Consider the following 24786-nt stretch of genomic DNA (forward strand, 5'->3'; position numbering starts at 1 on the left):
GCCACCTCTGCGTCTTAGGTTGTTAGGTGAGGATCCAGTGAGTTTTCGAAGTAATGTGGGTAGACACTAGATGACCAAAGGCCCCTAGAGGCCCTGACAGGTGTGGTCACCATCCCCTGGTAGGTGCCCTTAGAGGTCACCTTGAACTTTTCAAGCTCTTCTTCAAGGTGTGTTGTGGGGGTCAACCACATTCTGGTTGGATAACATCAAAGGCAGGCTTGGCTCCTGGAGTCATGACCTCAGGCCATCCTGAGCCTCTCACTTTCTTCCCAGCTCTGCCGAAGCCTCCAATTGACCTTGTGGTGACGGAGACAACTGCCACCAGTGTCACCCTCACCTGGGACTCTGGGAACTCAGAGCCCGTGTCCTACTACGGCATCCAGTACCGTGCAGCAGGTGCGGAGGGCCCCTTCCAGGAGGTGGATGGCGTGGCCACCACCCGCTACAGCATTGGTGGCCTCAGCCCTTTCTCAGAATATGCCTTCCGCGTGCTGGCGGTGAACAGCATCGGACGAGGACCACCCAGCGAGGCAGTGCGGGCACGCACAGGGGAGCAGGCGCCCTCCAGCCCCCCGCGCCGTGTGCAGGCACGCATGCTGAGCGCCAGCACCATGCTGGTGCAGTGGGAGCCGCCCGAGGAGCCCAACGGCCTGGTGCGAGGGTACCGCGTCTACTACACTCCCGATTCCCGCCGCCCCCTGAGCGCCTGGCACAAGCACAACACAGACGCCGGGCTCCTCACCACCGTGGGCAGCCTGCTGCCTGGCATCACCTACAGCCTGCGCGTGCTGGCCTTCACTGCCGTGGGTGACGGCCCACCCAGCCCCACCATCCAGGTCAAGACGCAGCAGGGAGGTAAGTGCGGGCAGCGTGCTGGCTGGGTGGCCACAGCAGAGCTGGGGTGGGCAAGGCTGAGGCGAGGCCTCTTCCGTCAGGCCGTGGGCTTGGGGGCCTATATTCCACACACGCGTGGTCACTTGGGATGCAGGACACGGGTGCGAGGGTGTCTTCCCCTGCCCTCGAGGGGATCGGTGAGGTTCACGGCGCCTGGCGTGGGGGCGTTGCAGTGCCTGCCCAGCCGGCGGACTTCCAGGCGGAGGCAGAGTCGGACACCAGGATCCAGCTCTCGTGGCTGCTGCCCCCGCAGGAACGGATCATCAAGTATGAGCTGGTGTACTGGGCCGCGGAGGATGAAGGCCAGCAGGTGAGTGCCCAGCGGGGACAGGAAAAAGGAGGGGGGGCTCCTCCTGATCCCTTAGAGTCTGTGGTGGGCTCACCCAGGCAGGCTTTCTGGATTTTGTGGTTGTACGGACACGGCCCCCAGGGTTCTCCTTGGGGCTCTGGGGCTCACGTGGCTGATAAGGTTCCATAGTCTTTGTTGCCCCTATGCTGGGGGCAGAGTCTGTCCTTGGGTCTGTCCGTGGGTTTCTTGGGCTCTGTGGCTTACACGGCACTGGCGGAGCCCTAAAGTTCCCCACTGGAGCCACTTGTCCCAGGTGTTCGTGGCCATGTAGTCTGTGCAGTGTCCGTGGCATGGGCTGGGCCGAGTCCCTTATATGGTCCAGGTGGCCATGTGACATGGAGCCAGCCCTGGAGCCACGGTGGGTCCACAGGGGTCAGCTGCAGCCCACGTTGGGGAACAGCCTCTGAGTGACCTTTGAGGTCAGAGCAGTCAGTGAGTGCTCCCTGCTCTTCCAGCACAAGGTGACCTTCGACCCCACCTCCTCCTACACTCTAGAGGACCTGAAGCCTGACACACTGTACCACTTCCAGCTGGCTGCCCGTTCCGAGATGGGGGTGGGCGTCTTCACCCCCACCATTGAGGCCCGCACAGCGCAGTCCAGTAAGTGTCTTCGGAGGCTGCTGCCTGCTGTAGCTGGGAGGGACACAGACATACACACCCTTCTCCCTTGACCAGGGGGGGTGGTCAGGTCTGCCAGGCCCTGGACTGGACCCTTGTCTGGGCTCCAGGTCTGGACCCCGAGAGAGGGACAGGTAAGTTCCCACTGGTCTGCGTCCGGGCGGCTGCTGCTGCCCGCGCTGCTCCCCACCCCCCACCCGCTCCCGCCCCTCCCTCTCCCAGGCCACCACCCCCCCCACGACCACCCAGGTAAGTTCTGTGTCTGTGACTCATCCTCTTCCCCCCCAACCCCCCCTACCCCCAGCCTGTCTGCGCTGGCCACACTGGCTGACTAGGCCATTCCCACTGGTGGGACGGCCACGCTTGCCCAGTCTCAGACACGCCCCCGCTTTGGCAGCTGTCCTCCCTTTCCATGTCCCCACATCTCATCTCCCCCATCACCTACATTCCCTGCCCCGTGCCCCCACCATGAGAAAGATGTGTGACACACCGGGCCAGCCGCACGTAGGGACACATCTGTGAGCATGAGACTTTGTGACCGAGAGTGTCCACGTGCCTGCCTTAAGACCACGTGACCTTCCACGTGTGGGTCTGTCTGTGAGGCCATTTGTGCTACACTTTGTGGCTTTGTGTGTTACCGTGTTCCTGCCTGTGTGTGACTCCGTCTGACCACCTGACTGTACAGCACCTGCATGTGTGTCCAACGAGTGTCTGGCGTGCCCTGTGATTGAGTGGCCATGAGGGTCTGTGTGATAATGGGGGCCACAGATGTATGGCTGGAGAGGATCATGGCATTGAGGCAGCACAGCTGCTCACCCTAGACACGGCAGCGTCTGTGAGGCGGTCCATGTGACACGGGGCTGTGTGTGAATGTGCCAGTGATGTCGGGCAGCTATGTGGGACCTGGTGTTCATGGATCCATCCTGCGAGCACCTGCTGTGCTCCTGCTGCGCCCGTGCACGGTGCGGGGCTGTCAGTGACCCTGACGCGGCCTCCCACCTGCGGGGATCCTGGTCTAGTGGGGCAGAGAGATGTTAAACCTGCAGTTACCCAAATGAGCTCTTAATTATGTTTGTGTTAAGTGCTGTGGAAGAGACAGATGATGGGATGGGAGCTTCATCTGGTCTGAAGGGCCAAAGGGGCTTCCTTGGGTGACACAGGCCTTAGGCAGAGGGTCAGCAAGTGCAAAGGCCCTAAAGTGGTCAGTGGTGAGCAGGGGGCCAGTGTGGCTGGAGCAGCCACCAGACCATGGCAGCTGGCTTCAGGTTCAGAGGACAGGTGGGAGGGCTGACTGGCCGCTGCACAAGAGTGCACAGGACAGCCCGGCAGGATGCCTGAGGCCAGGTAGGGGGCTGTGTGGTAGTCTGTGCAAAAGGTGGCAGCTCAGATGAGGTGTTGGTGGATTGGAGAGCTGCCTGGGATGCCAGCTGGCTGGGACTTGGTGATGGATTGGGTTTTGGATGCTGAGGGAAAGGGAAGTGTCAGGCAGATTCCTTGCTTCTGAGGTATGGACCTGGGAAGAGAGTAGGAAGTGGGACCTAAGCAGGCACTACAGCCCGAGATGCCTTATGCCATGTCAGTGGTGATGTTGGGCTAGAGGTGGGGGACCCTGAGGAGGATGACCAGAGATGGCAGGAAATTAAGGAGAGGGGAGCATCTTAGAGGTTGGAAGAAGCAGACCAGATGCTTGACCAGAGCCAGAGGAACACTGGAGTGTCCCCTGGGTTGAGGACTGTGAGGACTTTAGCTGGAGGGAGGGACCACTGCAGCTGGAGAGGGGGGTTGTGGTCCTGAGTGTGGGTTTTGTGTTTTAAGATAGGGTTTTGAGCATATTTAAGCATTACTAGGAATGAGTCTGTTCAGAAAAGTCAAAAATTTGGGAAAGAGAAGGATTTTGGAAGCTCAGGAGGTTGGGGAAGGGGGCAGAGCATGGATGGGAGAGATCTGCCTTGGACAGGAGGGCATACCTCTCTCCCCGTGGGAAGCAAGGGCGGCTCAGTGAGATTACAATTGTTGGGTGGGTTTGGTAGCAAGAGATGGAGGGAGCTGCTGGTGGGAGGCTTCAGTCTTCTCTGCAAGGTGGGAGACAGTTGTGTGCTGAGAGCTGAAGGTTAGAGTGTGGAGGAGGTTGAAAGCATGCTGTGTACAGCGGTGAATCAAGCCGGGCAGAGGACAGAGGCCACAGGCAGCATGCAGGGCCCGGGTGAGGCCACTGGGGACGTGCTCATAGGATGCCGGCCTTCCAGGGCAGGTGACCTACCTGTCCCAGGGCTGCCTGGAAGAGGGCAGAGGGGTTGGATCCATCCAGGGCTTGGCACAGGCCGGGCAAGAGCATGGGAAGAGAAGTAGGTGAGAGAGTTGAAGGGGCATGTAAGAGCGGTGAGGTGTGGGACCTCCGGGTCTAAGCTCAGTATTGAGGGCGGTAAGGATGGTAGGTCAATGGGCGGAGGTCCCTGGGGGTGCTGAAGAGCCAGTACAGTGCTGGGGACCTTGAACAGCTGAGCTGGGGGAGGGGGAAGGTCTGCAAGGGGATGTCGGAGGCCAAGGTTTAGGGGATAGGGCCATTCCGAGCCTTGGCAGTATCAAGGGCACGGCCACAGCCGTGCGGGGGAGGAGAAAGCCCTGGAGATGAGGGGCTCGGGGGCTCGGGAGGGGGACTACCGAAGTCACCCAGGCAAGGGGTGGGAGCAGAACTCTGGACGGTGAGGAAACCATGCTGTGGCACTAGGCTCCTCAGTGGGAATAAGGTCTAGAAACGTCACTGGGAATAAGGGAGGCGCAGCCCCGTGTCCTAACTCCAAGGAACTGGTTGAGTGCGAGCACCTCCATAGGGCACACTTTCTCCAAATCAGTCAAGGCCGTTGGCCTCTTTCCCATCTGGCCTCCAGTCTCTGTGGTTGCTTGTGGCTCCGACACCCTGTCCGAGAAGGCACAGGCCACGGCTACCTTGTGCCAGAAGAGCCACTGGGGCTGCTGGTCCTGACAAGAGCTGTGGGCACAGCAGCTAGAGTTCTCCATATGTGGTTGTGTGTGTGATGGGGGCAAGGGGTCAGGGAGTCCCGGCCCACGCTCATGTGTATCTGGCAGTTGTGTGTGTTTTGTGAGAGAAAGCATATGTGTGGGAGAGACCTTGTGTGTGTGTGAGGTGCTGTTAAAGCCCCATATGTGCGAAAGACACCATATGTGTATGTGGGACACACAGGGGTGTGTGTGTGTGTGTGTGTGTGTGTGTGTGTACACAGGCAGAGCCTGTGGTCCAGAGGGAGCCAGGCTGTCTGGCAACAGCGGTGGCAGCCTGCCTAGGAGGGGCCCTGGGTTAGCCATTCTGTACTCAGGGACTAGCCGGCCTGGGTGAGTTTCCCATCCTCTGTGACTCGTCACTGTGTCCGTGACCCCCACCCTCCATCTGCCTGCTTCCCCCCATTTGTCTTCCCCAGCCCCCTCCGCCCCTCCCCAGAAGGTGACCTGTGTGAGCACGGGCTCCACCACGGTCCGGGTAAGTTGGGTCCCGCCGCCAGCCGACAGCCGCAACGGCGTTATCACCCAGTACTCGGTGGCCTACGAGGCAGTGGACGGCGAGGACCGAGGGCGGCATGTGGTGGAGAGCATCAGTCGCGAGCACTCCAGCTGGGACCTGGTGGGCCTGGAGAAGTGGACGGAGTACCGGGTGTGGGTGCGGGCACACACGGACGTGGGCCCCGGCCCGGAGAGCAGCCCGGTGCTAGTGCGCACGGACGAGGACGGTAGGCGCTGGCACTGAGGGGAGGGGCGGGGGAGGGGAGGCACCCCTCCCAGACACCACCCACCGCGCACCCCAGGGCCTCTGCCTCACACAAGCCGGGAAGGACTCCTCTTCCTGATGGGGGCTTAATAGCCCAGAGTGGGGAAACAGAGCTTGTGGGATAGCCCATGACCAAATCCCAGCCTTTGCAGCGGTCTCCACGGCAGCTGGAGTCTTAAAAGGCTAAGATGGAAGAAGCAGTCCCACCTAAGATCTGGGAGGTGGAGACTGGGAAGACTGGTCCAAGAGACGCTCAGAGTAGAACCAGCAAGACTCACTCTTGGCCAGATGTTGGCATGATATGGGTGCCAGGAGGAGATGGGACAGGTTGTGCCCACCTTAGGATGACCAAAGGCCTGGAGCCTCACCACTGCCCTCCCCACCAAGTGAGATAGCTCTGGGCCCAGGGGGTCGGCAGGGCTTCCTTGTGCTAGGTGAAGGGACCCCTCCTGTGTCCTCAGCAGGGACAGACAGTCTACAAAAACTCTGTGAGGGCCTTTACTGGAGCAGTGGGGTGCAAAGGCAAGGCCCTGGAATGTGCTGTGCCCCCCCGAGCCAAGGTCCATACCACCAGGCCCGACTTTCTTCTCTTCCCGGTCCCCAGTGCCCAGTGGGCCACCGCGAAAGGTGGAGGTGGAACCGTTGAACTCCACTGCTGTGCGTGTCTCTTGGAAACTGCCCGTCCCCAGCAAGCAGCATGGCCAGATCCGCGGCTACCAGGTCACCTACGTGCGGCTGGAGAATGGCGAGCCCCGTGGCCCACCCATCATCCAGGACGTCATGCTGGCTGAGGCTCAGGTGTGTCACTGGGAGGCGGTGGGGTGGAAAGGTGGACGAGGCCAGCATGCTCTGCTACCTCTTTGGAGCCCAGGTTTGACCCATCCCCTGCCTGCCCTCGGGACTAAGACACCGAGGTGTCCTGCCGCATTAAGCTTAGGGGGTGCTCAGACCAGAAGGTTAGGGCTGGGTTCCAGGAAACACTCTCTTCCGTCTTGCCTACGCCAGCCCAGGCCCTGCCAGCCCCATCTGCCTCGGTGACTATCCCAGCCTGGCAGCCACCTCTGTGGCTCAGATACCAGCACTAGCAGTGAGGAGCCCTCTCTGCACAGAGCCCGGCTTCCATTGTCACCCTCTGCCCGGGCTTCAGCCCCCTAAGCCCTCCTTTGTGTTTTGCAGAAAGCACATTCACTGTCAGTTAGGCTGGGATTTGAGATTTGCCTTACCCCGCTCAACAGTGCTGGGCTGGGCAGCCATTCCTCCCACAGCCAGGGCAGGGAGAGCCCTCCTCCTGTCATCTCCCCCAACTCAGCCTTTGGCCATGGCAGAGTTCTGTGAATGGCCCAGCTGGGTGTGGCTCTACGCTTGGCCCTCAGGAGGATGGCTTGGCCCCTGGTGTTTACGCTCAAGGTCTGGGCCTGCCAGCCAGCCTCCTGTCTTCCTCTGTGCACTAATGTTCTCCAGGGGATAACAGTTTCACCCGTGAGCTGAGGGTGAGGTCCCTGGGGTATTCTGAGCACTGGTTTGCTGTTCAGGTAAAGAACCTAGGATACTGGGAGGTTATGTGAATGGCCCAGAGTTTCCCAGGAAATAGGTGGCTGAGCTTGGGTAAGAAACCCAGTCTCTGGACTCTGAACGCCTAGAAAGGGCTGTAATTGTTATGGTGAGTTTCCTCCCAAAAGATTCTGCTGAAGAGTCGTAACACCTGGTGTGGTCTGCTTTCGAGGTCTCCCCATCCAGAATCAGGGTCTTGGGGAGGGGGTTCACAGTGGGCAGCACTGAGGCAGCCCTGGGGGAAGGAGCCCAGATTCCCTTCAGAGCCCACATGCCCTCCCCATCCAGCTTTTCACCCCTACCTGGGCTGGGCCCAGAAGTGCAGGTGCAGACCCCATGTTCTGCCTGCTGTACTCAGGGTGGGCTCACCCACACAGACAGATGGGGCCTTCTTGCCTCTGGCTGAGCTTAGCACTCTGAAGCCAAATTCTTCTCTGGCCAGAGGGTGCCCTCTTCCTCCTCTCATCCTGCCCAGTGCTGAGAGAGAACGGGGGTGGAGGAGGCGGACATGTGCACCCGCCTGCATTCCTGGGGCAGGTTGAGGACTCCTCCTGGAGCCTCCACAGACACACCCACCCAGAAACATCCCCGGAATGGGCTCCCTCCAGCCCCTCCCATCCTAGAGGGCCAGCGGCACAGCTGCAGCCAGTGGGGTTCTGGAGCCACCCTTTCAGGTTGCCCCCTTCTGGTTCCAAGTGGTTTGAAGGGAGCTGGGCTACAGGAGGAGGGACACTGTCCATCTGGTTTCAAACATATCATGACGGGGGTAAACCCGAACTCCAGGAAAGCCAACTGAAGATGGAGGGGCCTGGTCCCCAGCCCAGCCACAGGGCCCAGCTGTCCTCCGACCACCCTGTCAGGGACACCACAGCCTGTCCGTCTTCACCCAACAGCACCATCTGCTTAGCCCAGGGTCCCCATCAGTTCTGGAAGAACCATGAGGGTCCTGCCCCCCTCGAGTGTGTAGCCAGACCTGTCTCCTTTTATGTGTGTGTCCATGTCGGGTTTGTCTGTTTCTCACTCGATGTTTTTCCTCCCTCTCTGTGTCTCCTCTCACTGCCTGTGCCTGCCTCACCCTCTTCTCCTCTCTCCTTCCCACTGCTCCCTTCTGTCCTCTCTCCCTCCGTTGTGCTTCATCTGCTTTGTCTCTCCTTCTTTGCCCTCACTCTGCCTCCAACACGGGAGAGGTGCGTTGTGAAGACCTTCCTGCCCAGACCTGGCTTGGACAGTGAGAGTCTCCCCCCCCACCCCCCCACCCCTGCTCCGAGACAAGGAACCTAGAGCAGAGGCGGGCCCAGCCATACCTTTGAAAGTGTCCGTGGCCAGTAGGGACCTGTTGATGGCCTCCTGCCATATTCTGTCCCATGCTCCTTGCAAGGCCTTTCCAACAGAGCTTCTCAGAACAAGAGGGACCGCAGTCAGTAGACAGAGGTTGGACCAGCACTTTAAGGGTGGTTGGGCCAGAGGACCCTCTGGCTGCTCTAGCCTGAAGATGTCATGGGCCATCTCCCTTTGCTGTGCTGGACACCAGCCAGCCTCAGTCCTCCAGTGTCCCCAGACCACAGAACAGACACCTCAGTCCCTCCACCTACATGCATCACGGCCTAAAGAAGAACGTACCAAGAAACAGCAACATTGCCAGCCCTGAACCATGCCTTGCTACCGTAATAAGATCTCAGGCACCCTCAGGAAGGAATAGGGGTCTGACTGCTCCCCCTGTGCCTGTGGGGAAGGGCCTAGACTCCAAGCTTGGCATTCACACTTCCATCATCTTGCTGGCCAGCCTGCCCCCATCTCCCAACCCCAGTGCAGCTCTCGCTATTCCTGGGACACCTTCCTGCCTGGGAAAACTGTATAATCTGTCTCCCAACTGATAGTGAAAGGAGACGCTGAATAATCATTCCATGACAACAGCCGCAGGCCAGGACCTTCTTGGGCAAACCTGGATGCAGTCACCCTGCTCCCAAAGGAGTGGGTGTCTTCACCCCTGTCTGGCAGCCTCTCCCTCAGAGCACCTGTAGGGGGCGCTCTCTGGTCCCTCCCGTGCCCAGGAGCCCTCCCTCTTCAGTCTGTGTGCTTCCTAGTCTCCCTCCCCTCCTCGGCCCTGGCTTACGGCATGGGCTGGGATCTCCAGATGGGGAGTGGTTTTGGGGTGCTACCCCCATGGGCATTTCAGAGGCCCTTGCCCTCCCTCTGCCCTGCTGGGCCGGGCCCCCTCCAGCAAGAGTCCTTCACATCCTGTCTCCCTTTCTCTCCCTCCCGCGGTCAGTGGCGGCCAGAGGAGTCCGAGGACTATGTAAGTAACAGGTGTGCGAGCGCGGGCGAGACCTGGGTCAGGTTGGGCTCATGGGACACTCCCCTCCCCCGCCTTTCCCCCCAGCCTGAGCCGCCGAGATCCACAGGCCACCAGCCACCTCCAGAGAAAATTGGCGTTTAGACTCAAGCGGCGAGCTGAGCAGCGATTGGCATTTCCTCTAATCCTTACTTCTCGCCTGTCGAGCAGCAATTTCGGGCCAGTGTTTGTGATCAACCAGGGCCTGGCCCCTGCTCTGGCCAGACAGGGATGGAGTTAGATCCGATCCTGATCATTAGGCCTTATTGATCCCTGGAGTGAAAAATCACCTGCTCCTGGGCCCAGGCTGGGAGGGAAACCTGGGGAGCTGGTTCCGGCATTGGTGCGTTCTGGAGCCCCAGCCCTGGGACACCCTCCAGCCGGGGCAGGAGGGTGTGTGCGAGGGGTTGGTGGTGGCTGCGGGGGCCCCACCTACCACTCAGAGCTGGAGGGACACCAGGGTTGGTGGTGACAGCTCTGTTCCCACTGCACGGTGGTCCCCTCCCTTCTTCCCACTCTCCCCGTGTGGCGTGGCTTGGCCTCCTGTGGTGTTTCTCCGCATGTCTGGAAAGGATGCCTTGGCTGGAGATGGGCATGTAGGCAGGAACTGCCAAGGCTGGGAGACACTGCCCTGGCTGACTTCTTAGGTATCACTGGGGACAATGGGGAAGTACGTTCCCCTGGGGTGGGTGTTTCCTGTCCTGTTCATCTTCCTTCCCTCATCTTTCTTCCCTTCTCACAACGTATTTGCAAGGCATTCGGTAGTCACAGAGCCCACTCCTACATGTGGCCAGATGGGGTCCTGGCCGGGTCCTGCAGGGCAGCACCTTGGCCCGCTGCACCTTGCTTGTCGGTGTGGGTGTGGGTGTGGGTGTGGTGTGTGCACGCGTGCACTATGGTAGCCCTTTGCCCTCCTACAAGAGAAGCTGTAGGCTGCGTGCATGTGCGTGCCAAGAGTCATGCAAGGTGCCCCGTGCGTGCGGAGCTCTGTGCCCTGTGTGTCATGTGTACACAGACCTCCTGAGGTGTCACTCGCAGCGCAGTGGAGTGGAGGAACAGTGTAGCCCTTTGTTCTAATCTGAAAGGAAGGGTGAGCTGTCTGCTCCAGGCGTGCAGCTCCTGGGACAGGCGGGGTCCTCCTGGGCACACATCCCACCTGCCTGCCCCGCATCCAGCAGAGTCCGGCATCGCCCAGCATCCCACGCCCCGGGACCTCTGGCCCTGTGAGCCCCGGAGGCTCCCTGCCGGCGAAGGTCCTCAGGTGGCTGGCACGGGCTGGCCTCCTGGCTCCTCTGTGATGAGACTGGGCCCCTCCTCCTTCTTAGGAAACCACCATCAGCGGCCTGACCCCAGAGACCACCTACTCCGTTACTGTCGCCGCCTACACCACCAAGGGGGATGGTGCCCGCAGCAAGCCCAAAATTGTGGCGACGACCGGGGCAGGTGAGTGCGGGGTCGGGGACAGAGCCGAGGGTGGGGCGGCAGGGCGGGCAGCGCCAGAGCCCAGCGCGTGGTTGTTCAGTCCCAGGCCGGCCCACCATGATGGTCAGCGCCACGGCCATGAACACCGCGCTGCTGCAATGGCACCCTCCCAAGGAGCTGCCTGGCGAACTGCTGGGCTACCGACTGCGGTACCGCCGGGCCGACGAGGCAGAGCCCACTATCATGGATTTTGGCAAAGATGACCAGCACTTTACAGTCATCGGCCTGCACAAGGGGGCCACCTACATTTTCTGGCTTGCTGCCAAGAACCGGGCTGGCCCCGGAGAGGAATTCGAGAAGGAGATCACCACTCCTGAGGATGCACCCAGCGGCTTCCCCCAAAACCTGCGTGTGGTAGGGCTGACCACCTCTACCATGGAGCTGACCTGGGACCCCCCGGTGCTGGCGGAGAGGAACGGGCGCATCACCAACTACTCCGTGGTGTACCGTGACATCAACAGCCAGCAGGAGCTACAAAACATCACTGCTGACACCCACCTGGTACTGTCCGGCCTCAAGCCGGATACCACTTATGACATCAAGGTCCGCGCTCGTACCAGCAAAGGCGCCGGCCCACTCAGCCCCAGCATCCAGTCCCGGACCATGCCCGTGGAGCAAGGTGTGTGCCGCGGGCATGTGGCTGCGCCTGGGGAACTCTGCTCTCCTTGACCCACTGACCTCTGGCGACTGTGATCCACCAGCCTCTGCTGTGTGACCCTCCAATCTCTCATGACCATGACCACTAACCTCTAGCGAACAGGCGCCACATTCTCAGTGTGCAACCCCTGACCTCTGCTCTCCTTGACCTACTGACCTGTGCTGTGTGACTCCAATCTTTCGTGACCTTGACCCACTGATCTCTTTTGACTGCATCACCATCCTTGGGTGTGGGACACTGATCTCTTGGGGCCATGACCCACTGACTTCTAGTGAACATGCTCCACCGTGCTCTGGCGTGGGGTCACGTGCTTCTCATGACTGAATCCCACTGACATCTGGTCACTGACCAGCACCTCTGGAGATCCTGACCATGGGTCCTGTGGCATCTGCCCAGCTCAGTCCTCCCTGTGAAGAGGAGTCTGGGCTGAGAGCCGAGCTGTGGGATTTGAAGCTGGCTCGGAGTGGGGTACCTGGCCTCCGCAGCCATTCCGGACCCTCAGCCCTGGCCAGCATCTCTTCCTGGCAGGGAACCCTTCGCCCCAGCCCCCGGTTACACAGCCACGGCTGACTCCCCGCCCTTCCTTGTGTTCTACAGTGTTCGCCAAGAACTTCCGTGTGGCGGCTGCTATGAAAACTTCTGTGCTGCTCAGCTGGGAGGTCCCTGATTCCTACAAGTCCGCAGTTCCCTTCAAGGTGGGTGAGGGCCACGGCCAGCCAAGCCCGGCACACTTGCCGGCCTGCCCCAGGGCATCGCGCCAGTCCCAGGTGTGGGCATTTGTGGCGAGGTTTCCCGGTCAGGTGGATGCACACTCTGTGCCCTGTAGGCCCGCAGTGGGGGGGGGGGGGCTCACCCCAGCGCACTGCCTGTCCCTCTCCCCCGCAGATTCTGTACAACGGGCAGAGTGTGGAGGTGGACGGGCACTCCATGCGGAAGCTGATCGCAGACCTGCAGCCGAACACGGAGTACTCATTTGTGCTGATGAACCGCGGCAGCAGCGCGGGGGGCCTGCAGCACCTCGTGTCCATCCGCACGGCCCCGGACCTCCTGCCGCACAAGCCACTGCCTGCCTCCGCCTACATAGAGGACGGTCGCTTCACCCTCTCCATGCCCCACGTGCAGGACAGCACCCTCATCAGGTGTGCAGATGAAGCCGTGGGTGGGGGCGGGGCAGGGCTGGCGACGGGCACGTGGGTGACGACAGGCCTGATTCCCACTCTGCCCGCCTAGGTGGTTCTACATCGTGGTGGTACCCATCGACCGTGTGGGCGGGAGCATGCTGGCCCCGAGATGGAGCACACCCGAGGAGCTAGAGCTGGACGAGGTGCCTGCGATGGGACGGGGCACTGGCAATGACAGCCCCATTGCTCTGCTTGGCTGTGGCCCCAGTTTCTCCCCCAAATTGGACTCACTCTCTGGCTGCTCTGCCTGGAAGCCTGGTCCTCTCTGGGACTCTGAAGCAGCCCCCTGGGAGTTTCCCAGGAAACTGGAAGGCTTGCAGAGACTCCCTAGAGGGATTTGCTGAGGATCCCTCAGGACAGGAAGAAGCAGAGACCCCTGTACGGGTCTAGAAGTTCCTGAGCCCTGTAGACTTGGGGCAGTCCCAAGAGGCTAGAGTAGAGCCCTCGGCATGTTGGGAATCCCTTGTCCTCACAGAGGTGTGGAGCCAGCCCTCTCTGGTTAGAGTGAGGGGCAGGTTACCCAGAGGGCCTCTCCTCACTGGGTTGGCAGGGAGGAGTGGCATTGTGCTGGTGTGTGGCATTATTCCGTGAGGTCAGTGGGCCAGGCCGGGCCCAGGCCTGTTATGTGGACGGTGAGTCTCAGTCCAGGGAGAAGATGTCTGAGGTCACAGGCCCAGGGGCACGTGGTCTGAGGTCCGGCGTGACTCCTGTGCTCTGCTCTGTCAGCTTTTGGAGGCCATCGAGCAGGGGAGTGAGGAACGGCGACGTCGGCGACAGGCAGAGCGGCTGAAGCCATACGTGGCTGCTCAGGTGGACGTGCTCCCTGAGACCTTCACCCTGGGGGACAAGAAGAGCTACCGGGGCTTCTACAACCGGCCCCTGTCTCCGGACCTGAGCTATCAGTGCTTTGTGCTCGCCTCCCTGAAGGAACCCATGGACCAGGTCTGCCTGAGCCGCCTGGGCTCTCAGTACCCCGAGACTAGACTAGTCTCAAACACCATGAGATCCCAGGCCTAGGGCTGCCCCAGAGACCCCAGACCTGCACTAGGGAATCTCAAAAGACGTCAGCCCCTAGGACCCAGAAGGCCAGACCTTATCTAGCCCTAGGGGCTCGGTCAGCTGGCCAGGCTCAGGTTGGCCTGTTTGGCTCCAGCCCAGCATGGCGCAGCCCCAGAGTCCTTTCTCCAGGTTTGGTGGGCAGAGGGTGGGGGACCTCACACTGAGCTCACCGCCCATGCTGTTCCTCCACTGGGCCACAGAAGCGCTATGCCTCCAGCCCCTACTCCGATGAGATCGTGGTCCAGGTGACACCAGCCCAGCAGCAGGAGGAGCCTGAGATGCTGTGGGTGACAGGCCCCGTCCTGGCAGTCATCCTCATCATCCTCATTGTCATCGCCATCCTCCTGTTCAAGAGGTGAGTGCTGCACCCAGCACCCCAGGAGACAGCCACCTGCCCCTGGACTCTCAGGTCCTTCCCGGCATGGTTCGCGCAGGTACAGGGCAGCCACAGAGGCCTGCACCCGGCCCCTGGGCTCAGTGGGAGCCCACAAGAGCAGAAGCAGTGTGTGTGCACATGCGTGTATGTTAGCCTAGGTGTGACGAGGAGCCACAGCTTCACAGAGGGCTGGTTCACCTGCATCCCTGGGCACGTGTGTCCATCTGTCTCTCTGTTTCGGTGGGTGTGAACATGTCTGTCTTTAAGCTTCAGGACACTGCCCTCTCCTGGTCTCCTACCTTCAGCACTTCCTCTGACGCCATTCCTAGATGACTTCCTAGCCTGGCTCTCCCGCTTAGGCCTAGAGAGGTCCAGGCCCAGCTGCGGGCCCATGTACCCACAGACATTCATTTGGCACACATTTATTGAACGCCTGCTGTAACCACGGCATCCCCAGTAGTCCCAGACTCAGCGTGTCTTGAACCTTCCCCTTAACCTTCTTCCCCTGCAGTCCCTATCACGAGGGACTAGTTAGCAGTCAGAAACCTGGGGGCCAGCCTCAGCCCTCCTCTTCCCTCACTCCACCTGGTCTCCTGGGAGTTCTGTCCTAAAGATGGCTACATCTCCTCCTCCACTCCCAGTAGGCTCCCCACAAGACGGTGCATGTCCAGGCACAGCTGGGGACCTGGTAAACAGTGTTCCTCAGTGCTCTCTCTCAGCTAGTAGTAGCCACCTGCTCTTAGAGCCTCCCCTCCTACCCATCCCCCTGCCAACCTGAAAGGTACTTCCAAAGCTTCGTCACCCTCAGTTTAAAACTTTTTAGTGGCTCCTGAAGTAAAGCATGAGCTCTCTAACTTGACAGTCAAACACCTGGCCAACCAGTCTGGTCCCATTCCCAACATTGTCACGGAACTGATGTAGTTCGCTTGGCTGGCCGGGGCTGTGCCCCCTCCATTCTGCAGCTTTCCCACTCGTGCCCACCAGGCTGCTGTCATTGCATCCTTCAAGACTCCCTTCCAGGGGCTCTCAGTTGAGAGAGTTTGCCACTCTTGATCGTGGGGTTGTGAGTTTAAGCCCCATGTTGAGCATAGAGCTTACTTTAAAAAAAAAAAAAAGACTCCCTTCCCGGCTCTGGTGCCCACAAGGCTGTCCCAGGTCCCTACTTCTGCCCCAGTGATGCTTCATTGGGCATATCACTAGGCCTGTGTTTCAGCAGCCACCACACTGCTGAGCCCATAAGGCTCGTTCACGAACGTTTGTCAGTGAGCACACATCGGTTTGTATGTCTGAACATGTCTCCACATAGGAGTTCCTGTGCTCTGTGTCCCATCTCTCCCCTATCTCTGACCTGATCCGAGGGCCTCCTTCCTGAAGAGTTCATTCCTTCCTCCCAGGGTGAATAGGGACAGGCTTTCCTGGTCCAGGGCATGGAGACTAGTGGGGGGTAGACCCTGAGGAGTGTCCTTTCCATCCCGTCTGGGTCCTGGTGTCTGTTAGGAGAGCCAACCCCCTGCCTGTGAAGGCCATATAGGTGCCGTAAACAGGTCCCTCAGTGTCTCCCCATGTCGTGAGAGGGCCTGAGTGCTTGGTGGAAACAATGACCATTCCTCTCTTCTGTCCTTGCCTGTCTTTCGGGACCTAGTAAACAAGAAAGGTAGGACTCGTTCCTTCTCTCTTCACACGCCTCCCCATTCACTCCTTATCCCTGTGCACATTTTGGGCCCAGCAGGGAGGGGCGGTGCTTTGACCGGAAGCCTCCTGGCCTATGCTTGTCTGGTCGGCTCAGCAGGCTCTGGGGTGGGCTCTGTCACTGTCTCGACTTGTACGCTGCACAGGGGATGCCCCTTCCCCAGGGCACAAGCATAGTGCAGACTTCAGTGCTTCCCCGGAGTGCACAGACTGACTCCGAGCTCACCAGAGCCTTCTACCAGCAACCAGTTCTCTGAGATTACCTGAGTGCTGCAGGAGACCCATGTGCAGAGAGCACTGGCTGCAGGGCAGGGGGACGTGTGTGTTTCTACACACTCGTTCACACTTATGCAAACACCCGTGTGCACATAGCGGGAGCAGCCCCTGGATGCTTGTCAGCAGCTAGACCCCGTGGTCTGTCTCTGACCCTGTCCCTGTAGACGGGGGAACTGAGGCCGATGAGGGAGGACTCCGCCCAGCTAGGGTGACGCCTTCCCCGTCCCTCCCCTGCTGCTCTGGACATTTACCCTGATACCGAGAGACAGACAACCGGGGCCCAGCTCTCTGTGATGTTTGTGTATCGTACGTGTCGTTTGCATGTTTACTCCTGGTGGCTCCTGCTGCCTCAGCTGTGGTGGCCTTGGGGACAGCAGCCACTGCCCAGCGGTGACCTCCCCTCTCTTGGAAGGTGCCACCAGCCTTTGCAACCCCTTTCCCCCTCGCTGCACTGGCCTTCTGTCCACTCTCCAGTCCTTCTGTGTCCCCATCCGCCCCACCCTGTGTTCTCCATGTTAAAGCTGCTCTGCCACTGGCTCCCCTGCGCTCAGAGACCCCAGGGTGGGGCAGTGGGAGGGACCAAGCCGGACACACAGGGGCTCTGCCACAGCCAACCATGCCGTCCATCTCTGTCCTCCACCTGGACCTCAGGTTCTCACCAACCATCCTTCTGCCTCTTCAGGAAGAGGACCCACTCGCCATCGTCCAAGGACGAGCAGTCAATCGGGCTGAAGGACTCCCTGCTGGCCCACTCCTCAGATCCCGTGGAGATGCGACGGCTCAACTACCAGACGCCAGGTAGGGCGGCTCCTCCAGCCCACCTGCCCCCCCAGCCCGGGCCTGCAGGTGCTGGAGTCTCTACCATGAGACTCTAGCCTCATGCCCCCATTTCCTATCCCTGTTTCTTCTTTCTGCCCCTCTTCTTGAGCCCATTCACTTCACTGAAGTGACAGAAGCTTCTATATCCAACAGCTACTCAAGCCCTGCCTTACCTTGGGTCAGGCCTCCAAATATAGGCTAAGGATCCTCACATAGCCCACATCCCAGCCACAAGGTGGCCAGCCTCTGCACCTGCACTTTGTCTCCTCTGCCCCAAAGAGGGGTGTGTTGGTAGGACATGCCCCATCAGTCATTTGGCGTAGGATAGGGTACCTAGATTTACGGTGTGAGCACAGGGACCCCACATAGGACTTTATATCTGCCTTCCTTCTCCAGCCACTTACGCATGGCTCTCTTGTCTCCTCTTTCTAAGGTGTCACTCCCTCCCTGTGCCCCAGTAGATGCAGCTCAGACCCCTCCCCTAGAAGCTTCCCAACCTGCCCCAGCCCCCACATAGGCCTGGGGGTCTCCCCTGGCTCCCAGAACCTCTCTGATTCTTCCACTACGACTCCTCTTACACTGGGCTAGAATTGCCTCAATGACAGTCCAAGCTCTGTGGGGCCATGAACTGTGTCTTGTTCATTGTCATCCCTTGTACTGTGCACACAGTGGTCTCTAATTGGGTACCTGTAAAATGGACACACAGACAACTGAGTTGAGCGAGTGAACTAACATACATACAGGGCTTGTGTATATGTGAGCTAGTTAAATCGGTGCGTATTAATGTACTGCAAAACTTAATGGCTTGAAACAATAATTATGTGTTACCCCTCATAGTTTTTGTGAATTAGAAATTCAGATAAGAGTATAGCAGGAACAGCTTGTCTCTATTCCAGAATGTCTGGGCCCTCACCTGGAAAACTTGGAGTCTGAGAGCTAGAATCATTTAAAGCAAAGGTCAGCAAATAAATAAATAAAAACTCTAAAAAGGTGGGGGGCGGGGAATGGTGCGCCTGGGTGACTCAGTCAGTTAAGCGTCTGCCTTCAGCTCAGGTCATGATCTCATGGTTTGTGGGTTCGAGCCCCACATCGGGCTCTCTGCTGTCGACGCAGAGCCCACTTCAGATCCTCTGTTCCCCTTTCTCTCTGCTCCTCCCCTGCTCGTGCTCACACTGTCTCTCTCTCAAAGTAAATAAATACAAACTTAAAGCAAAGGTTAGCAAACTTTGGCCCATGACCAAATACGGTCCACTATCTGTTTTTGCAAATAAAGTTTTATTGGAACACAGCCACACTCATTCATTTATGAATTATGTATAGCTACGTTCACGCTACAAAGGTAAAGCTAAGCAGCATCTACTATACATCCACAAAGCCAAGAATATTTCCTGTCTGGCTTTTATGGAAAAGTTTCCTGTCCTCTGAATTCTGAAGACTCAGTGTTGGTGCGAGAGTCAGCCACGAGCCCACCTGGGGTTGTCATCTGTGACGACCACGCGCGGCCTCTTTATGTGGCCTGGGCTCCCTCAACACCATGGTGACTGAGTTCCAAAGTCCTGCGTCCTGAGAGCAAGTGAACCGGGCGGCCTAGTGGGCTGTTGTGACCCAGCAGAATCATATCTGTGAGGAATCCATGCTCCAGGATGCCAGGGGCCTGCAGGGCAGAGAAGCCCCCTCTGAGAGGGGTTGCTGAGCCATGTGGGCGTGAGTCAGGCAAATGGGAGGGAGCTCCCTTCGTTGGAAATAGTCCTGCGGAGTCAGCATACGGACACTGGGTGTCCTGCCTCATTGGAGTTGGGGTATTGAAAGCCCACGGATGAGACTGGAGGTACGCAGAGGTCTATCACAAAGGAACCTGAGTGCCAGGCTCAGGGGTTTGGACTGCATCGTGAGAGCACCAGGGAGGCATTAGACGTTTTCAGCAGGGGAGCGACAGAGTCAGAACTGTGATTTGGAAATCTCGCTCTGGCTGCTGTGCGGAAGACAGATTGGAGGAGAGAAATGGGGAGCCTGAAAAGCCCCGGGAGTAAGTGAAAGGTGCATGAGGAGGGTGGCTGTGGGGGTGGAGGGCAGTCTTAGGAAGCGTGAAGTAGGTGGCAGGGCTCGGGCTTATGGCTGAACAATGAGGAGGGGGTTCCGGGTGGCAACTGGGCCTGTGGGTCTGGACCTCCACACCGCCGTCCGCCTGAAACCACAGACGTGGGAGGAGGTGCCAAGCGGCCTGCAGTGACCAAAGCCGGAGAACGGAAGGGGGGGCAGCCAGTAGGAGGTGAAATGTTGAGAAACGATGAATGAAGAGTAGCCAGGGAGATTAAGAAGGAGCAGCCAAGGAGGAAGGGTATGGGAAGAGTGGAGTGTCCCTGAAGCCAAGGCCGGGGATGGCTGTGTACCCAGGAGAACCACTGGCTTTGGCAGTTGGGACTGTGGAGAGAGAGAGCATGGTGGCCGAGTCCTGGGGGCAGAAGCATCTCGGTTGGTTGAGGAGCAGTGAATGGGGAATGAGCAGGTGGAGAGACCCCTTCCAGAGGCCAGGGTGTGACGGATAGGATGGACAGGGCCACAGCAGGAGAGGAGAGAGGTGTGGCTTAAAGAGGGATTTTTCTTTTAACCGATATGGAAATTGTTTACCGGTTATGATCCATCGATGCAGGAGTAAAGGGTGCTCAGGTGTGGGACAAGAACCCAGAAGCTGGCTTCAGGCCCCTGGCCCAAGTGGGAGGGGTGTGACGTAGCCCAGGGGAGCAGTGTGGCCATGCCTCCCTGCATTCAGGTCAGCAGAGGACAGGAGGCGGGTGAAGCCGGTAAAAGGGAACACGCTGCTGGGTTCTAGGCTGGTGGGCTTGGTTTTCTCCACAATGAGAAGAAAGTGGTCAGAACAGCAGGGAAGGCGTGGCCTGGGTGTGGGCACTTGAGCAGATATGCCCAGGAGGACTGCCGAGCAGCTAGGAGCCCAGGGCCCTGATCCTGAGTTGCTGTGGCTGCAGAGATCTGGGAGGAAAGGAGGGATAAAGACGAAGTGTGTAGATGTGGTAAAGGCCAAGTGCAGAGGATGAGGGCGTTCAGAAGGGACTATGGAATGGGGCCGGCCATGAGCCCCCAGAGATGCGGAGCTCAAGGAAATGGGGCTGCCAGTGGGGAGAGGCATCTCTGTGGACACGGTGGTCCCTAGAGTGTTGAGAGAACCAGGAATCAGAAGGGACAGAGGGACCAGGGGCATGGCAAGTTTTCTTAGTGTTTTTTGTTTTTTGGTTTTTTTTTACTTGAGTGAACTTTTTTTTTCCTCCTATAATTTAGTCTTTATTCTGAAAAGTTTTCAGACCCACAGAATACCTAGTTGTTTCCTGCACCTCCTTGTGCAGACTTACCGTCATTTCTGGCCATACATGCCTCATCTCTCAATATGAAAGCAGCACGCTCCCCTTTTGCCTCCCCATCTGAAAATAGCCAAGGTCAAGTTTTGATACCAGTGGGGATGAGGGTTGGTTGGATAGGATTCAGTCTTAAAAAGGGGCCCCCAAGGCTGTCCAGACCCCCGGGTGTTGGGAGCGCTCCGCTCTGGGTGGGAGATGGGTCTGTGTCCCCGGGAGGCAGCAGGGGCCCGTGGTGGGGCCTGCCCACCCCCCTCAGCCCCTCCACGTGTCCCCTGTAACCAGAGAAGGTCAATGGGCTCTCTTCTCGTGCCCCGCTATCTTTTGTGTTTTCTTTCTCTGCAGGTTCCAGTGTCCCCAGTTGCCCGAATATCTCAAGTTAGTTTTCCAAGTTCCGGGGGCTACTCTGGCTTCTGTGTGTTTCCTTCAACTTTTTCTCACCCCGTCGCCTCCACCGTCCTTCCTCAGATTCTTTCCCTTCTCTCCTCTCTTCTCCCCTTCTCCACCTCTCTCCCCAGCTCCCTCCAGTCCTGTCTTCCCTACCTCTGGCCCCGGCCCTGTCTCTCTGCCTCTGTAGCCTCCAGTCCCAGTCTGACCCCCTTCTGGGTGCCTCTCCTGTCTCCACATCTCCCTCCTCATCTCTGCTTCTCTCTCTAGATTCTTCTGGGTCATTCTGCCATGTCTCTGTACTTTGCGTCCACTCCATCCACACGCTCAGTATGGAGACGATGACGTCACCCAGTCTCCCACAGTGACTGGTGCCAGTGAGGGGCAGGAGGGCTGTGCACAAGCGGGGCCTGTGGGGCAGGTGTGCGGCTGCGCCACCCCCCAACCTGGGCTTCCAGCCCCAGCCCAGGAGGAAGGATGCCTGGCATCCCTGAGAACCCGCCGGGCAAGGCCCTGGTGCCCCCACTCAGCGCCATGTCCCGCACACATGCCCTGCGCACATGCCCACACGTGCTCTCAGCACACACACTTCCCTCTGTCCTCTCCCACCTTCTGGCCGCCGTGTGCTCCACCATCCTGTCGCCGCATGTGCTGCCGTCTCCATGCCACCAGTGCCGAGTGCTCCATGGTCACACATGTTCACGTGTGCACATACATGGATTGGGGCTGTCTCCACCACCCCGCACAGGCCTCACGCTGACTCTGCCTTTATGTGCCTCCACCCCCAGGTATGCGAGACCACCCGCCCATCCCCATCACTGACCTGGCAGACAACATTGAGCGCCTCAAAGCCAACGATGGCCTCAAGTTCTCCCAGGAGTATGAGGTGAGACGTCCGTACCCCCTGCCATGTGCCTGCTCCAGGCCTAGCCCTGTGCCAGCTCCTGCCCTGCCTTGGGTCCCAGCTGTGGGTGGGCGGCTCCAGGCTTCCCCAGAGTACAGATTGGAGGGATCAGCAGTGGCAAGTAGGGAATTCAGCTCTTCGGGTGCCAGGCCTGGCTGAGGCCCTTTTAAGCACCCTAAGTCTGGACACTCAGACACGTGCCCACATGCTAACAGAAGCAGAGGGTCGCGCGCACACACACACACACACACACACACACACACACACACACACACAAGTAGTAATAGCTCATTTATCAAGAGCTTACCTCAGGCCAGACCAGACTGGGCAATTTGCATGTGCCCTCTCATCCTGTCTTCCTCGAAGTATGAAATGGTACCGTTATTATCCCATCTTACAGATGAGGAAGCTGAAGCGCAGAGAAGGGAAGTGACTTGCCCGAGGTCAAGTAGCTGATGTGTAGTGGAGCCGGCAGTCAGACCCAGGCCTGCCTGACAGCCTGTGTCCTGCTCACGCACACCCTCACGTGTGTTCTCAGAGCCGCACAGGTCACAGAGTGGACAGTTGGGTGACTCGAGGCTCGCTGCTCAGGCTGCACAAACCTTCCTGCTCACAGCCCTCCACATACTCTGTTCACTCTGGTTCACTCTGTTCACTCCTAGCTGCTGGGGCCCCGACTTCAGCTTCTGGGGTCTGAGGGCTTCCAGGCAGCCCAGCTGGTCGGGGGCTGGGGGAAGGATTTGCTAGAGAAGGAGACGATAAAGGAGAGCCTCCCCTCCTCTAAGGAGCACAGACAGAGGTGTCGTTCTGCCTCGTCGGCTCAAGTCCCGCTGTTGCCCCTGCTCCTAGCACAGGCCTGGCCCAGGACTCACCCTCGATCAATGATGAATGGATAGGTGATTGATGGGTTGGCTCAGCCCAGCCGGCAAGTCTGCTCCCTCTAGTCAGACGTCCGCCCTCGGCTGTGCGTGGTACCCTGGGGTCCCAGGATTCCCCTTCTGAGGGCTGTGGGCCAGGTTTCCACAGAGGAAATTGAGCTTGGCAGGCAAATTGATGAACATGTCTGCTGCGAGGAGAGCATACCGCCTCTACCTGTAGAGCACCCACTGCAGCCTGCTTTGCGATAAGTCCCTGCTGCAAAGGTAACAAGATTGATGGATCGTGCTCTCTGTTCTTGACCTGGCCAGGAGGGCCTTCCATAGTCTCTGCCCACACTCATCCAGTCCCGTGTCCCACACCGGCCCTTCCTTGCCACGAGACTCTGCATCTCACTGTCTAGGCTCACGGTGTTCCCCCTCGCGCCTTCTGCCCACTTCTCAAGTGTGAACTTTCCCTCCTCCTCCAGGAAGCCTTCTCTGCCTGCCTAGACCTGCTGTGGGCTTTCCCTCAGCCCGAATCCCATAGCCCTGTCACCTTTGTCGGTCAGTCAGTCCGTCAGTCATCACGCGCTGTCGAGCACTTACCCGTGCTGAATACTGGGAACATGGATACAAATGCCTCAGGCAGCTCAACCTGTGGGGGAGACAAGCTCAGACAGATAGTCAACGTTGAATATGACAGTATACCCTAGTATTAAATATGACAGAATGTGCAGAGAAAGTAGGCTGACGGCACCGAGGCAGGCTGAGGGGTGGGGTGGGCAAGAATGTCTCAAAGAAACAGTGCCTGCTGTCTTGTGGAGAGTAGTAGGCTGGCGCCAAAACATGGCGGGCATCGTGGGCTCTGCTGGGAACTTTGGATCGTATCCTTCTGTAAAAGGGGGATAATAATAGAGCCTGCTTCATAGGAGGCTTACGTGAGGGAATACATGCAAAGTGCTTAGAACAGTGCCAGGCACACGGTGAGTTCTCACGGAGACTCAGCTGTTACGGTCATTATCATCTGTGGTGATTTGGAGCCGTGGAAGGCATTGGAGCAGGAAATGGATAATCAGATCTGCATTTTCTGAGGATTGTTCTGGCTCCAGGACAGAGTAAGTCAGAGTGGGGCAGAAGCAAAGAGGGAAATACCCGAGTCTAGGCTGCAGTGGCCTGGCTGAGGCCAGTGGCAGCAGGTGGAAGAGAGCCACAGGGGCGGGGAAGCACAAGGGCACAGTGACTGAGGGGATGAGCACGGAGGGGTTTTTGAGGATGGCTTGAGGGTTCTGGCCAGGGTTTGGGGGTAAAGGGGTGAAGGTGCCTTTGACCGTGATGGTGTTCCAGTGGCAGAGCCGGGCATAGAGGGAAGCTGATGAACTCCGCTTGGCAAGGGTTGAGATGGCAGGGCCTGGGGGACCCCCAGGTGGCTGCTGGCCACTCACTTCAGCTTGGGAGCTCGGGGAGCCCAGGCTGCAGCCGGGGTAGTGGGCAGCTCCAGATTGTGCGTGCAAGATCCCACGGGCAAAGGAGGGCCCCCCGCAAGGTTTCAGAGTGCAAAGGCCTGGGAGTGAACCCCGGAGGAGCAGGAAGCAGGAAGGAGAGCTGGACAGGGTGGTGCGGCAGGTGCCCAGAGGCCCCAACGATGTCGGGGACTGCATGGCTGGCTACCATTGCTCTCTCTTGGTCTGTACTCATTTCATTAGTTGGGTGCAGGGCTCGAGGGACATTCCCCTGCCTCTGCCCCACCCCAACCACTCTACCAGGCAAGGGGATTTGGTGCCATGGTCAGAAGGGCCTCTGTTCATCACCTACCTGACAGGTGGTGTAGCCTAGGAGCTGGTTGTGGCCTAGGAGCAAAAGCAGCATGTGGCCACCACCTGGCAGGCTGGGTCTTGGGGGCAGTAGGGAGACCTCAGCTCTTACCCTGCTCTACCTGCCTCCTCCACTTCCTACAGTCCATTGACCCTGGACAGCAGTTCACATGGGAGAATTCAAACCTGGAGGTGAACAAGCCCAAGAACCGCTACGCAAATGTCATCGCCTACGACCACTCACGGGTCATCCTTACCTCCATCGATGGTGAGCCAAGGGCAGCGCCCCCTCCCATCCCCTTGCTCTCCTCCTTGCTGGCTGGGGTGACGTTCCATCCTGTACGAGAGGCCCGTGAGTCCCAGGGGTGCACCAGGGGATGGTGGGCTCTGGGAT

General features: G+C 58.9%; 1 protein-coding gene across 12 annotated transcripts in view; it reads left to right on the forward strand.

The window, feature by feature from the left end:
• The window catches only part of PTPRF (protein tyrosine phosphatase receptor type F), an 88053-nt gene that overhangs the window by 57621 nt on the left and 5646 nt on the right, over positions 1-24786 (forward strand). For 3 of the 12 annotated variants that reach the window (XM_053212812.1, XM_053212814.1, XM_053212830.1), the window contains 17 exons: positions 274-855; positions 1068-1204; positions 1699-1843; positions 5299-5604; positions 6247-6440; positions 9463-9489; positions 10851-10968; positions 11048-11626; positions 12263-12360; positions 12551-12804; positions 12896-12989; positions 13573-13788; positions 14106-14260; positions 16929-17044; positions 20779-20811; positions 21609-21706; positions 24537-24660. In XM_053212812.1, the coding sequence (XP_053068787.1) occupies positions 274-855; positions 1068-1204; positions 1699-1843; positions 5299-5604; positions 6247-6440; positions 9463-9489; positions 10851-10968; positions 11048-11626; positions 12263-12360; positions 12551-12804; positions 12896-12989; positions 13573-13788; positions 14106-14260; positions 16929-17044; positions 20779-20811; positions 21609-21706; positions 24537-24660 (3276 nt within the window). The remainder of the gene's footprint in view (positions 1-273; positions 856-1067; positions 1205-1698; positions 1844-5298; positions 5605-6246; positions 6441-9462; positions 9490-10850; positions 10969-11047; positions 11627-12262; positions 12361-12550; positions 12805-12895; positions 12990-13572; positions 13789-14105; positions 14261-16928; positions 17045-20778; positions 20812-21608; positions 21707-24536; positions 24661-24786) is intronic. The other 9 variants (XM_053212831.1, XM_027059424.2, XM_053212837.1 and 6 more) reach the window with 9 other exon arrangements.

The sequence above is a fragment of the Acinonyx jubatus genome, chromosome C1 (genome assembly GCF_027475565.1).
Source record: "Acinonyx jubatus isolate Ajub_Pintada_27869175 chromosome C1, VMU_Ajub_asm_v1.0, whole genome shotgun sequence".
Lineage (NCBI taxonomy): Eukaryota > Metazoa > Chordata > Mammalia > Carnivora > Felidae > Acinonyx > Acinonyx jubatus.